This window comes from Triturus cristatus, chromosome 8 (genome assembly GCF_964204655.1).
Source record: "Triturus cristatus chromosome 8, aTriCri1.1, whole genome shotgun sequence".
In the NCBI taxonomy this organism is placed as follows: domain Eukaryota; kingdom Metazoa; phylum Chordata; class Amphibia; order Caudata; family Salamandridae; genus Triturus; species Triturus cristatus.
This window is the reverse complement of record NC_140591.1, coordinates 1161636665-1161652232: the sequence shown is the minus strand read 5'-3', so window position 1 is coordinate 1161652232 and position 15568 is coordinate 1161636665. Positions and strand designations below refer to the sequence as shown.

At 47.1% G+C, this 15568-nt stretch overlaps 1 protein-coding gene across 2 annotated transcripts in view; it reads right to left on the bottom strand.

The window, feature by feature from the left end:
- LOC146805544 (fibrous sheath-interacting protein 2-like) overlaps positions 1 to 15568 on the bottom strand; it is a 426831-nt gene that overhangs the window by 79720 nt on the left and 331543 nt on the right. The window contains exons 3-4 of one of the 2 annotated variants that reach the window (XM_085620523.1): positions 11734 to 11895; positions 10317 to 10493 (exon numbers count right to left, since the gene is read on the bottom strand). In XM_085620523.1, coding sequence (XP_085476649.1) covers positions 10386 to 10493; positions 11734 to 11895 — 270 coding nt within the window. In that variant the 3' untranslated portion in view covers positions 10317 to 10385. Of the gene's footprint in view, positions 1 to 10316; positions 10494 to 11733; positions 11896 to 15568 lie in introns of those variants that run through there. The other variant, XM_085620524.1, reaches the window with a different exon arrangement.

The window sequence follows — 15568 nt, the reverse complement described above, 5'->3', positions numbered from 1 at the left end:
TAGGACCTGGCAGTTGGGCAAGTGTCCATCAGGGTGGCAGACAAATTTACAGATCACAACCAGCCCTGTGATATCTGTACCTTTAGAAGAACCACAGTGGTGGCAGTTCCTCTGAATCTACCAAAAGGTTAGTGGAAGCCCAGCATCTATTTTGACTGGCCTCACACCAAACGTTTTGTTTTTCAAAAACAAATTACCAAAGTAGAAGTTTGGTTTTGAAAAACAAATAACCAATAGTCCCCAGTCACAAGGAGTTTTTTCCTCTGGTTGTGTGGGTTCATTATTTTCATTTTTCTGATTGTGACTGGCACGATTATTGTCTTGGTGGTAATGGAAAGAATAATAGTACATCAGGACTGTGGGCCCTAAGCAGGACGGACAGTGTGATGCCTGAGTAGGCTTTTCATTGATGGGACCAACAGGGACACCATTGACGCGGAGCTGACGGTCCATTTGACTCTAAATACAGACAGCAGACAGAGAGTTGTCAGATAGGGTACTCCCTTGTGTTTGTACAGGAGTAGCCTATCCATTAAACTGTAAATCAAGCCTTTAGACATGCAGGAAGTAGGATGTGCTAAGGGGGCCATGGCTGGCACGCGGCAAAATGGCCGCACAGTAGTGTACCTCTGCCGGCCACCGAAAGAATCCTTTCATCATCCTGCTCCTGACGTGCCATCCATTGGTAAAATCTACACTGCAGTGCTTGCCGACATCGAGAGCGCCATAGCTGTGTGTCACATAGTGGTGGAGTCGCCCTGAGGACCTGCGAGAGGCCCACCGCACGTTTTGCCGGCGGCCATGATGGTGGCTGTGGTGCTGGCGGAGAACGGCCTTCCCTGAACTCCCGGACTGTGCTGCGTTGCCCCCGGCGGAGCCGGGAGAGTCCCACAACCCGCGACGCATACTGCTGCCCAGCTGTATGGTGAGCTGTCGGCCGGAGGTGGGCTCCTGGTGCTGGCAACGGGCACTGCTGATTTGAATGACTGCTGGGTGCTGGGACGCTGGGGCGCACGGTGTACGCCGCTACGACAGACGCCGGCTTCAGCTTAAGAGGTAGGCCTTTGTGGGGGTGCGACCACCAGCCCGCTTCACCGCCCATCAACCCGGACCTAATTGACACCCCCCATGTGTGCCCTGATTGTGCCCTGATTTACTCAGCTTCCAGGACTTGAACAGCGGGAAGGCTTATCCCCCGTTGCGGGACATTAGCGCTTGATCAACTGGATACCCCCCTTTTCTCTGCTGTGTGGGGATAGCTGCTGGCCGCCTGGGGCTGCATTCTCTGGACCGAGTGGTTGTGTGCCAAGTCCTACCTGGCCAAGTCGCGCGCACCCCAGCGGACGGTTTAGCTCCGGCGCGCCGCGCTTTCACACTGCCCTTAGAGGCCCGTTGCTGCCGAGGCGCGAGTGGGAGGGTCACACAAACTTGCCCGGACGCTGTGTCACAGGAGTGGATCTTGGCGCCAGTCTGACCTTGCCTGCTACACGGAGTTGCTCCTCACACTGCTTCTCCCCACTATAGTGTATTGGGTCCAGCAGGCCCGTTGCCGCGCCTACTTGCCGCCGGGCCCTGGGACTGTGTTCTTTCTCCTGCCTGCGCCCTCGAGGCGGCACTGGCCCGGGGGTGTGCGACCTGTGCTTGGTGCCCGGGGGTGATCTGTGCATCGCCCTGTGAGTTGGGGCCTCCGCAGCCTATCCCTTGCATATGTTTTCACCGCCACGCACAGCGTGCAGGGGCATCACTGTCCAGCATAGCCCTACGGAGCAGGCCTCGCAGTGACCACTTCTTCTACTGCCATAATGGGCAAGCCGGAAAAAATCAGCCCAAACTGACCATTGAGCTTCGCAAGGGCAGTAAATCTTCGCAATCAGCGGCGTCCGACTTGGAATTGGACTCCACTGCCCGGACCCTCGCGGCGCTGGAAAAGTCACTCTCTGCAATCCATGCCAGCCTGGAAAAATTGAGGCACTCAATGGTCGAGTGGACCATTTTTCTTCAAAGTTAGACAAGCATGCGGCAAGAATCGGTGAGGCTGAACAGCGAATTTCGGACGCAGAAGATGGACTCCAGCAGGTGGCCGCCAAAACCTCAGACATCACTAAGCTACTGACTGTCATCCAGGCAAAAAATTAGGACATTGAAGCGCGCTCGAGGCGCAATAATGTACGCATTTTAGGCCTGCCGGAATCAACAAATGTGGGGCGTCTGGAGGACTATGTGGAGACCCTTTTTTGGGATATATGCGAAGCTGAGAACCTTTCCAACATGTTCGGCATTGAACGAGCGCACCAGTCGTTGGCGGCGCGCCCGCCGCCCGGTGCCCCCCCCCCCCCCCAAGGCCGATCATCTTCCGCTTATTGAACTTTAGAGACAGAGACACTGTGTTACGGATCACTCGCCAAAAAGGTACAATCAACTATCAGGGCAATGTCGTCTCGTTCTACCCTGACTTTAGGTCCACAGTACAAGCCGCTCAAAAGGAGTTCCAAGGAGTCAAAAAGCTGCTCTTGAAGGAGAAGGTTCCATATGCAATGCTTTACCCAGCGCAACAGCATATTGGTACTGATGATAACACTAAGATCTTCACTAACCCTAAACAAGCAATGGGCTACGCCAAATCTCTGCATCGTCGGCGGAGTTCTGAGATCACCACTTCCGATGTTGATGACTGATATACCATCCAGAGCGTGAGGCACGCATGTCTATCATACTACTGTTGGTATTGTGTTGGTAAATGTCATTGGGTCACAGTGATGTACCGTACTTCGATTTGCTGTGCTCATATGGATATATTTAGGTCACTGTCTATAACATTGCACAATTGTGGGTGATGCCGCCGATGTTGATTCTTCTGATGTTGAGGATTACACGGCAGGTGCCCTCATGGGTCTTAATGGCCCTTTCTATGACAACAGGCACAATGTTGGGAAATGTTATAATGATGCAGGGCTTCATTTTATGTGGAGATGTAGGGTGACCACAGGGAGCAGTTACACTGTGTATATTTCTCGACGTGATAGTGGCGGTATGATATCTTCACTTTGATTCTATATAGGGGCCCAAGTAGTTATGTAGGTCCATTGAGCACAGGCATGGTGGGATCCTCTCAGTCACTGGGTAGGGCTTCGCCCAATGTCACTGATTCGAAGTGGCTCCTAAGTTAAATATCATGGGCATTGTTCGGGCTCATAATGTCGTTTGCCATGCTCCTACTCTGCGGCCCAGATGGATGGTTTGTGGGGGTGAGAGTTTCCAATAATAATGGCGGCCCCCTCCCGCCTTCACCAGGGAGTGGTTTTCTGCCGCTACGTCGCCCAATGGGTATACCCCACAAAATGCTCTGTGACATTCTGTTTTTGTTGGGGTTGTTTTTGTTAATGGGATTTGTCTTTGGCAGATTGGGGATGCTAAAGTGGGCAGGGGGTATGGTTTGTTTCTATTTAATGTCAGAGGTACGGTGATCAGAACATACGTTGCAGGTTGTGTCCGCACCAATGGATGCACTGGCTATCAACCATCCACTACTCAGGGGGTATGGACCATTCTTAGAAATGTCGATGGGTGAAACGTATGAGTGCATAACGTGGAATGTGCGGGGTCTCAACACCCCCAAAAAAATCTGCCAAGTGTTAACATACTTAGATAGGCACAGTGTGCAAGTCGCCCTATTGCAGGAAACACACTTGAGTAAACACACAGAAGACAGGGTAGCGCACAGGTGGGCGAAGTACCGTCTAGCGTCCTCCTACTCTAGCTATTCCAGAGGAGTGCTGATCCTCATCAAAAAGGGTATATCATTTTCGCCCATACACACCTGCGTAGATGTCGAAGGGCGTTGGGCTATGGTACAGGGCAAGTTGGGTATGTCCTTAGTCACCATTATTAACATGTACAGCCCTGTGGTGGACGACCCTACACCCTATCTGCACATGCTTAATGTTTTGCGTTCATGGCCGGAATCAGCAGTCCTATGGGGAGGCGATTTGAATACCCACCTCAACCCACAAGTAGATAAATCAAACCCATCAGATGCGAGCACTATTAAAGTGGCTCAGTGTGTTCGGGAAGCCATGGAGGAAATGGGATTGGTGGACGTTTGGCGCTTGCGAACCATGGAGGTTCCAGACGGCACGCATGTTACCCTGCATATAATAGTTGGTCTCGACTAGACTACTGGCTGCTGAACGAAGCTGCTAATGGGTGGGTCACAAATGTCAAGATCCTGCCGCGCACATTGTCAGATCACAACCCTGTCAGATTAAGAATCTGCATCCCCACAAACCCACATTGTCCTTTCACCTGACGATTCCGAGCTGAGGCATTACTTGATCCTCTCTATAATGATGCCATAAGGACGGCTATCACACAATATTTTGACTTAAATGTGGGCTCAGTGGATAGTCAGACCACACTGTGGGAAGCATTTAAGGTAACGATACGGGGAGTGTGTACCAGTACCACAACGGGGATTCTATGGGACATTAGGGGACAGCTGTCAAAAACTGAGAAGGCCCTAGGGGAACTGGAGAAGCAGTATGTTAGCACACCATCTGCACATTCGCTGGAGCGTGTCCACAAACTCTTGACAGAATACAACACACTGGCTGAAACAGAGGCAAAATACATATCAAAGCGCCATGTGGCCCGCGCATATGGTGAAGGAGGCCGTCCTTGCCGGCACTTGGCTTCTAAGCTGCGATTCCAGGCTGATCACCGTCAGATAGACCACATAATTGACCCTCATGGTGAGGCACATTTTACTCCTCAGGACATTGTAGATCAATTCAGGCTATTCTACTCTGATATGTACACCACACGGGGTGGGATGGATGACGCGGCACTGGACGAATATCTCTCCGACATAGCTTGCACATGGCTGTCGGATGCCCATAGGGAGTATCTCAGTCAACCCATAGACGAAACTGATCTGAGTGAAGCTATTCTCTCTCTCCCTAATAACAAAGCCCCTGGGCCAGATCGTATAACGACACAATTCTATAAAACATATATGGATCTCCTTATACCCATCTAATAGAAGTATATGCGGAAGCTCATGAGTCCGGGATACTTACCCCCTCTCTAAGACAAGACCTAATTATTACCCTTCTCAAAAAAGATAAATCGCCCACGTCATCTGGATTCAAAAATATTAGCGAAGGTGGTGGCCACAAAACTCCAACCTATGATGCCTCTTCTTGTCCTCCCGGACCAGTCTGGGTTTATCCCAGAGCGTTCCACTTCCCATAATTTATGCACTATTTTTGCTATGTTCCACGTTCTCAATCCGGACCTATCAGCAGTGGCGGTCATGCTCGACGCGGCCAAAGCATTTGACTCCATAGAATGGAGGTACATGTTGCATATATTACATAGCATGGGCTTCCATCCTATCTTGACGAAATGGATACAGGTTTTATACACGGACGTGTCGGCAAGAGTGCGGGTGGGTGGACACACCTCGGAACCATTTAAAATCGAAAGAGGCACCAGACAAGGATGTCCCCTGTCCCCTCTTCTTTTGCCCTCCTTTTAGAACCGTTGGCCTGTAAAATCCGCCAATGTCACAGAGATGCTGCTCTTAATTTTAACCATCGGCCAGTTGGAAATTCCATGTATGCGGATGACATGGTCCTTTTTATCCGTGATCCACAACAGCATCTATCCCCAGTCATCCGCGAATATATTAAGTTTGGCCTCTTCTCCGGACTAAAGATCAACTGGGAGAAATCGGTCCTTATCCCGCTGACGTTAGTCACGACTCCGCCTCAGCTGGAAAACCCGTTGGTGTGGACCGAGGACCCAGTTAAATATCTGGGTGTCTGGGTACACCGTGACCCCGATACTGTGCTCAAAGAGAATTATGGCTCGGCCTATAGCAATTTAGTGCAACAAGTGGACAAGTGGTCTCATATACCGTTGTCACTGGCAGACCGTATAGCAATAATTAAAATGGTCATCCTTCCGAGATTTCTATATCTTTTTAGTAATATCCCAGTCAAACTCACTAAACATTTTTTCAGAACAGTGAAAACTCAACTCTTGAGATTAGTATGGGGTGTCAAACAGCCCAGAATCAGCTGGTATACACTAACGCTTACGTATGAGGGGGATTCGCTGCTCCAGACTTCTATGTGTACTATTTGTACACGCAGGCCCAATACGCTTACTACTGGTACCGAACACACAACTTCATACCGCACGTTGATGTTGAAAGCGGGAATGCACACCCTGTTCCACTTGCGAGCGTCCTCACACACACTCATAGACGTATGCCATGTTCTGAGATCAACACCATCAACACTACTATTGCAGCCTGGTAGGCGATTGGGAAACGATCGCATAAGCTCACGCTATATGCACCCGCCCTACCCCTAGCTGGACATGCGGCATTGACTGTTACTAAAGAACATTGGCCCATTAAAGCTCTAAAAGAGGCGGGCATCACTCATATGAGCAACCTTTTTCCTGAAGGTACTTATGTCACGGGGAACGACATGGCTTACATTCAGAATCCTAATCCACTCTTCCAATTCTCTTGTTATCGCCTAAGATGTGCGCTCAGGGATCACTACCCTGCCTTCCCTGCTGAACCCGCCACACTACAATCACTTCAATTGCTGTTAGTTGCCCCAACCAGGAAAAAACCAATTACCAAATTATATAAGGCGGTACAAGAAGAGGCGATACATAAGCCAGATAACGGTCTGGATCGCTGAATGCTATATGAAATCCCCCGATTCTCCCGAAAGAGTGAGAACAGATTTGCACATTAACAGGTCGCCTTACACCTAACGGCAATCATTCATTTTAAATGTATTCATCAAATGTACCATGCCCGGTTAAATTGTATAAAATGGGCCTCAGAGACTCTAATCATTGATAAGCGCTGTGGACTACCTAAGACTGATTTTCTCCATCCTGCATGGCAGTGTGAACTAGTGCATACATACTGGGAAGGGGTGACTGCACGTATACACTCTATGACAGGAATCGCTCTACAATGCACGCCCTTGGAGTGCCTCCTTGGCTATGTCCCGCAGCTGAAGGGCATCCTGGGCAGGTTTGTTAAGGTGGTCCTCTTGCTCGCCAAAAGGCGGATCATGTTCACTTGGGAAAGTAAACTCGCTCCGAAAATTGATGTATGGCTTAACCCCTTCGGTGCTCATGACGGAACGGTTCCGTCATGAGCCACGGTTGAGCTGTGCTCATGACGGAACCGTTCCGTCATGACCACACCCGCGCAAGATTCCGTCAGCACAGCGGCGGAATCTGCGCAGCATGGAAGGGGTTAAGGACCTAGTGTACTGCCGTGAACAGCTGGAGTTGTATGCTGAGGAACTGCCTGGGACATCCAAACCCAAGGACATTTGGGCACCATTAAGAGACTACTTATTGCTAAGGACTGATAAGGATACTGTGTGAACTGATCGGCTATCTGTAATTTTGGGTTCTTACATCACCTGGATTGAGGGGAATGCACTATTGGGAATGAGACCGTACTTTGTATGTATTGTAACATTTGATCACAAACTGTACCTCTGATGTGGTTTGGTTATTATTGTGTTAGCTACACCGCTTAACGCGGCAGCATATGCATATTGTGCTGTGAAACTTCAATAAATAGAATTTTTTTTAAAAAGTAGGATGTGCTATATGTGCTGCAAGATACCCTAGAGATGGGTTTTTATCGGTCAAACATTCTAAAAATGTAGCGTTTTTTGGTTTACTGATAACTTTTGCCCCATTTGACGCATCTCCACTAAATTTTCCAGAAACAAAGTTTATCCACCTCAGTTCCTTCATGGAAATTGTTGAGGTGATCTATCAAGCAGGGGCTGAGAAAGAAGGGGGGGTTCCGCAACACAAAATCCCCATGAATTTCCATATACTTCTTTAACTGAAGTTTTAGCAAAAACAGCTGAATGGAACTATACAAAGTTTGAAAGGAAGCTAGGTCTTAGTTCTCAGATTGTGCTTCTTGTGATTTGGTGTAAATCTGTTAAGTAGTTTTTGAGATATTAAGAGTTTGCACAAGTACTGCAAAAGCCTGAAATCAATCATGGAGCCCTGTGATTGATGGAGAGGCCGGTTTTTCCTGCGAGCGCTACAATAGACTGGCTGTTGGACTGAAATTAAATGGCAGCCATTACTGTTTGCTGTGAAAAATAGGGGTGTCATGGAAATGGGGTGGCGTGGTCAAGTCGCCGGCAGTAATGGCGCGCGGATCTGAAGCTCCTTCGGCATCCCATCGAATCCGAGCCCACATGGGCTTGAAATGCAGCTGTCCTTGCACACGAGACTGGTGATCATCATCCCGATACCTCCTATATGCGACCCAATGAGTGTGAAGGTGTAAAGAGTTGGTGGAATGAACTGGGCCCGAGGGGAGCGATGAGCGTGGCCAGGGGCCTAGATTGGGCCTGGATCGGCACCACCCGGGGTTGTAGCAGAGCGAGGGGAATCAGCCTGAGGCCTGAGGCCAGAGGCGGAACCTGAGCAGGACATATGGCCTGAGCGACTGGACGGGTGCTGCTGCTGTTGCCGGTGTGGAGTGTTGTCAGCATGCCGCAGGTCTCGCGGATGGTGGAGCCCGCGGGTCAGGTGTTGCGGGCCTGCATGGAGGGCTGCTAAGAGACGTGACTCCGGGAACGGAGCGGCGCCGAGGAAAAACGGAGGCCGGCTGGCAGTGGCAGTGCACAACAGTTAGGTGAGGGCGACTGGCGCTAATCCCTTGGGACACGACAGGTGGGAGCCCACGGGCCATCCTTGGTTTCCTGTGTGACCGCAGGGGGCCTGGCCGATCGCCCTTATACATGATCCTTTGGCAGCGGCTACCCCTTACCTGGATGCAGCATCCCTTTCCCCCCCGTTGCGCTGGCTGGCGCCCTGGTCTGCCCTCAGCGAACTTACGCACCAGAAGAGCAGTGGAAGCTCTCATAAAAAATGTTTTAATGTTTTTTTTAAACTCTTTTTATTGAGAATTGGTACAAAACATCATCAGGTTTATTATAGAGCAGTAAGACCAACAATCACTTTACAATGTAGCATTCTTCACCGTTACATGCTTTCTTATACAATATGGCGGCAGATCTCATAATTTGATTATAATCGGCTCTGGAGTGGGTGTAGAGATACTGCAGGGCTGGGACACAGCAGTCGACTGGGTGGCAAGGGGACCTGTGTATGGGTGCAGGAAGGCATGGCACATAGAGATCCTAAGCTGTCTTAAAGGCACAGTTTTCTTTCTCTACACTTATAAGAGCAGCCTATAGGCTACATGGACAGGCACTTCTTCATATCTGTCTGTTCATAGCAAAAGGGTTTGTCAAGGTTCTTTTTCTATGCTATTACAAAAAAGATATATTCTGAGAGCATATATTCTCACAGTCCCTCCTTTTGCCATTACAAGATGAAAAACTCTGACCTCTGTGGCCTTCTCCTAGGGTGCATTATGACATTCTTAAATGACTTTTCAAGGCCTTACCAAAGAACGACAAAATTCTTCACTTAAGAACATATTTTGATAAAGTGCTCCAGGGTCCCCGCATATGGACGGGACTATTCATCGCTTATGACTATACATGGAAATCCCGTATGAGAGAAAGGGCATTGTTCAGATAAGCATGAGCAGTGAATACCTTGACAGGCGCAGTGTCACCATGTTGAAAAGATGTGGACGTCCCTGAAGAGTTATCAAGCTCTGCAGCAAGGACTAATTCAGCCCAAGCAAGGTGTTGAGGGTGCATAGCCATCAAATGTCTCCACATCCCAGTGGTACTCGCTGAATTGCTTGTTCCGTTGTTACTGTGCAGTTCATAAATTACAATCATAATCTAGCACAGTGAGCTATAAACTGCCATCAAAGAGCTGCATAAAACTGCATGGTACAAGTTAGTATGTTATGTTTTTTCCCAAACTTTCATTATAGCCTGATGTTGCTAAAAAAAGGTTTATTTAGGTAGAAATAAATTATTTTTATTAAAGTCAAAGCTAACTACTGTGAATCTTACACCTTGTAGTCCCCTTTACCTTATGTGACATTTTATATAAACTGATTTACACATCTATGATTTATTGTCTCTGTATGTGTGTGATGCAAAGTGCTCTGACTCCCTACACTGGTATGAGAGGTGCTAGAAACAAATGAAATACAGAGGGTCTATGGAGAGATAAGAAGCACTGTTGGAGAGTGATAGTGAGGGAATCTTTAAAAACACCCCAACAAAGATGGTTGTATCCTGGGGCACAGAAAGGTCATCATTTAATATGCTTTAAAAGTTCATACAATTCAATATATGATGACAACTGTGTTGTAGAATGTACAATGTTTTCCCTAATTTCTTGGGTGGAGACAACCCCTCCCAAAACCCCCTTTGTAGTCTTCAGGCTCTCTCACTGCACTTGGTGTGCATTGTCTGGGGACTGGACTGACATTTGGCTGGGCTGCTTTGGGTTTCCAGTCCGGCAATGGCAGGAGCAGGAGCCTCGTACTGTGAAATAAAACCAAACATTGAAAAGTTAATTGCCGAGATGCAGCACCAACCTTCCCACTAAAAGTTTTTGATTTTTGCAAATTATTTCAACATAAATTAATAAAATTTTTAGTAATTCGAGTATTTGTTTGGTGTGCACTTGTTTGTGTATTTTTTGCGAATGACTGTTTTAATGTTTGAAATTTAAATATTACACAGTGCTTGAGGTCCCTGGCTTCCAGTGCTGACTCAGTGGGAGTCCTCAGGAGTCAAAAGTTTGGGAACCACTGACCTAAATGGCATTCAGTTTCACCGTCCACTAGCATTTTGGAGCTCTAGATAGAACTTAAGGATCTGTCTATTAAGGACAGAAGTGAGCGTCAGCCTCAAAATCCTCCTCCTCCATGTGTCTACAGTCTTGTTTAGACATACCAAGAGCATCAGAATACAAGCAAAAGAGTTATTCTATCTGAGTGAATTTTTGGACTGTCGTGAGAGGCACCACAAGTGGTTGGTTCTTGTAGGTAGCTCTGAGTTTTATCCGATCACCAGATGAATGCGGGGTAGTCATGAAGATAACTCGCATGGCGAGCTAAAAGGACTCAATCTGGGAAGGGTCAGTAGACAGAGCTGGACATGCAGACGTTTTTTTGAGAACTAGAATTGCACCCAAAAAAGTTGTGCTTGTTGGTGGAAGATCCTTTATTGGCTAGATCTCTTTCAATAGACTGACCTAAAGGAGAGGTGAGGGACCATATAAAGGTACCCTTAGAAGGAAGAGCAAAGAACAATTTGGCTTTATACTCTCTGTTGGCCTTTGGGCATATGAAAGTGTAGGAGTCACAGGCCGAAGAATCGTGAGATGGAAACAGGGACCACATACATATTTCAGGGCTTTAAACCCCAAGACCTTAAGAGGTCACCTTGGGTTTAAACAGAAGAAGAGCTCCAGGTCCATGTCAGTAAGGCAAACAGAAATTAACTCAAGAGCACCCGATGCTGCCTTACGTAGGCCGGAATCATCACATTCTGGGTGAACAGAGTCTCAGCTGGAATCACATGACACTACTGAGTGGCCTGAGAAAACTATTGCCAAGAAAAAGTTTTCCTGATCCAGTATGGTGCCCGGCTGATTGTCATAAGGTGAGGAATCTGCAGGAAGAAGAATGCATCAGGAAGATAATGTCGTATAAAAATATTTGTACAAGTATTGTGCTGCACATCAATAAAAAATGTTACAAAAAGAACTCAAGCCTACCTTATTATTGCTGGTAATGTAACCTCCTTTCCTCAGTCGTCGTAGAATATCCTTGCGTTTATAGTATGCAGACAAATGTGGATCATGTAAACTTTTATATTGTGTTTCTAATAATCGACAGTGAGGGTCGCCAAGATTAAAACCACAAGATGGCTGATAAAGCTGTAAAGCAAAATACATTTAGGAAAGGGTATTTAAAATTGTAACCCTGTTAGGCAGTTAGCAGGCACATTCCAAAACCTTTAAACCCTTCATGAAGAAAGAATGAAAAAAGTACAAAACAGTACTGCTGCACAAGGGTTATCTTTGTACTGGTCTGAGACACTCTAATAGCTTTGCTTCTTGCCAAGGGAATCATAAAACAATTTAGAAAACAGCATTTTAACTTTTGGAAGTAAAAGTTACATACTGATAATCCTAGTTCTCCTCCAGGAGAAATAAGCAATGAATACCCCAGATCATGTACCTTATCACAGCGTGCTTTAAAAAACACTATAAATATAGTTAGGTCTGGGTCTCCACAGTAAATGTATTTTTTGGTTTGCTAATAACTATGGCACCATTTGACGAATCATCAGAAAAAAGGCAAAGCCAACTCGGCTCCTTCCTGTAAAGCTTTGGATTGATCCATCTGTGGGGGGGTCGCAAAAAGTGTTTTACCCATGCAATTTCCACACAAAAATTGAACAGCAATACAACCAAAAAGGCTGAAAGGAATTACAGCTAATTTGTCAGATGAAATTTGTTACTTAGCTGTACCTCCAGTTCGCCTACATGGAAATCTTTGTATATTCACATGCTTGAATCATTCCACCGTCGTCAGACTGGGAATCCCTAGTACATTAACATAGCAGCATTCCTGAGGATGTCTGAATCCAAGCAGTAATGTTGCGTGAAGGTATGTGTACTCTTCCAGGTTGCTGTATTGTAGATATCTGGTAACAAGACACCTGCAAATAATGCCATGGAAGTTGATATGGGGTCTTGTGGAATGGGCTCGTACTTTAGAGTTCAAAGGCCGGCCCGCCTGTTGATGACAGAACAGAATGGCTCTGGATATCCATTAGATATGCTCTGTTTCATTAGAGAAAAAGTTCCCTTCGTGCACTGTTGGCAAATCTTTGTTTTTTCAAAGTAAAACTTTAAGCACCTCTTGATATCCAGCGAGTGAACAGCTCGCTCAGCTGATTTATGAGGGTTTGGAAAGAATGATCTGAGAATTACAGTTCATTGATGGATGGAGAACTTGTCTCTGATTCATTGTCAGCAGTGACGGGATCGGCTTGAGTCAAATGGGAGGTCGCACTGATAGCAGAAGTTCTGTGTACCAGTGCTGACAGGGCCATACAGGGGCTGTCAGGATGATCTAACAGGCCTTGGCTTTCATCTTCCTGTGGAGCTTTGGGAGGAAAGGAATTGGCAGAAAGGTCATGCAATTGAAAAGGCATTCCCCACGACCCCTGATGAGGATGTCAATTTGCGAAGAAGTGGCATTTGGCAGTTTTTGGGGGGGTCACAAAGAGATCCAGATCAGGTCTGCCCCACTCGAGAAAGATGCGATCCAGTGTGTGTTGATCGTATTTCCATTTGTGGCAAGATGTAATGAGTCTGATTACGGTGTCTGCTATGGCGTTTTGGTTTCCTAGTATATTCTGTGCAGTCAGGTGCACTGTGTGCTAGAAGCACCATTTCCAGCTGTCTTCCTGGGACAGCAGGCAAGATCGGGTGCCCCCCTGTTTGTTTATGTACTGCATTGTTGTCGTCTAGTCTGTTTTCACGACCAATGAGGAATGTTGAGGAAGGCCTTAGGGGCAAGGTATACCCCCCTAACTCAAGAAGACTGATGTGGTGGTCGGATGTGAAGGAGACCATTTGCTGCCGACCTGAAGGTGGTCCTGGAGGTAAGCTCCACACATGTCCAGGAATGCATCCATTGTAATTATTAGAGGAGATGGCTGAGGTAAAAATGGGAGGTCTGTCAAAAGATTTATAGATCAAGTTCACCAGTTGAGCGACTTGATCATGAGCATAGTGACTTGAATGATGTCTTTGAAAGTCCCTGACGCCTGCATCCATTGGGCGTCCAGTGCTTCCTGAAGAGGACGCATGCGGATGCGGAAGTACAGGAATAGATGATTGCAAGAAGATATCATCCCTAAAATAGAATTGTAGAGGCACACTGAAAGTGACCTTATTTGCACTTGGCTTGCCAAAGTTATCATCTTTTGTTGCCTATCGACGGTAGGGTATGCCATGGTGAGGTTTGTGTCTAGTATGGCTCTTAAGTAAGTTATCTGCCGCACTGGCTGGAGTATTGACTTGTCCGGATTGAGAGTGAGCCATAGCTCATTGAAGAGGTGTATGCACGCTCTGGTGGATGCCTTTGCCAATTGGTTGTTGTGAGCTTTCACCGAGTCATCGAGATATGGGAAAACCTGATGTTGCTGTTAACTGAGGTAAGCTGCGATGGGGTAAAAATGCGGGGAGCATACTTGAGACCAAAAGGTAACACCCAGAAATTAAAGTGGCTGTTGGCTACTGTGAACCTGACGATCTTTCTGTGTTTGGGATGGATAGGTACATGAAAATAAGTGTCTTGGAGGTCCAGGAATGCCATGTATTCTCCTTTGTTGAGCAGCTGTAATATGCCTTGAAGTGTAACCATGCAAAATGATTGTTTTTTGGGATATTTGTTGAGGTCCCTCAAGTCAAGGATTGGTCTCCACAGCCTTGACTTCTTGTGGATTAAGAAGATAACAGGAGTAGGAACATTTTCCTCTCTGAGAATGACTCTCTTTCACTTGCTTTTGCAACATGGTTTTTACCTCCCATTTGAGGTGGCGCAAATGCTTTTAGATGCATGGTTGAGGTGGTGTTGAGGGAGGTATATGTATGAATTCCAAAAGGTGTCCGAATTGAACTACATTTAGGACCCATTGTGATCTGTTTCTAAAGGTGTAGGTAACTGGAGATTCTTGCTGGTACCCTGGGTGGAAGAGAGGGGGTAGTGGATTGCACCTGGCTGAAGTCATTGTCTGCGATTTGTTTATTCGGCGTGACGGGCGGACTTTCCTCTGAGAGGTGGGCAGTGATGCAGCTGACAGTTGTTGTCGCTGATGATATTGGGAGCGGAATTGCTGAGTATTGGAGGAATATGATGGGTAACAGTATTGTTGAAATCCTTCACGAAAGGAAGGCTGGACTCTTCCTTGAACTCCACAAAAAAGGCACCGTTCTGTACTGCAAAGTTCCTAGTGATTTGGCAGTGTCAGTGTCTATTTTGCTTGTTTGGAGTGCTTGAACAATGTGCCTTACAAACAAAGCATCTCTGTCATAAGACAAATCTAGTATCTTTGTCTGGACTTCCGGTCTGAAGTTGGGCACCGTGAGACATTCTTGATGGCATAGGACAGCTATGCCAGCAAGCTGCCTGAACCCGGTGGAGGCAATGTCCATAGCACAGTCTATGATCTCCTCAGAGGATTGTTGACCTTCCAGCAATACTTTGCTTCCTCTCTGTAATCAGGAAGTTGGTCCGGATATGGGGCCATATTGGACCACAATTGTTGGTCATAGTGGCCGGGGAGTGGCAGGTAATTTGTAGCCCTCACAGTGAGGGCTTCATGGCTGAAAACCTTTTGCTGATGTTATCCAGAGCCTGCCATCTTTGTCTGAGGCACTGAAAAGTGTGTGGAAAGATTCCTTTATTTCATTGTGCCACCTGTGAGATGACTGAGTCTGGTTTAGGTTGGCTCGTGAGGCAAGCTGGCACATCCTCCTGGGCTTTATACTTTTTGTCCAGCTTGGGCAATATGGCCGATACTGTTGCTGGGTT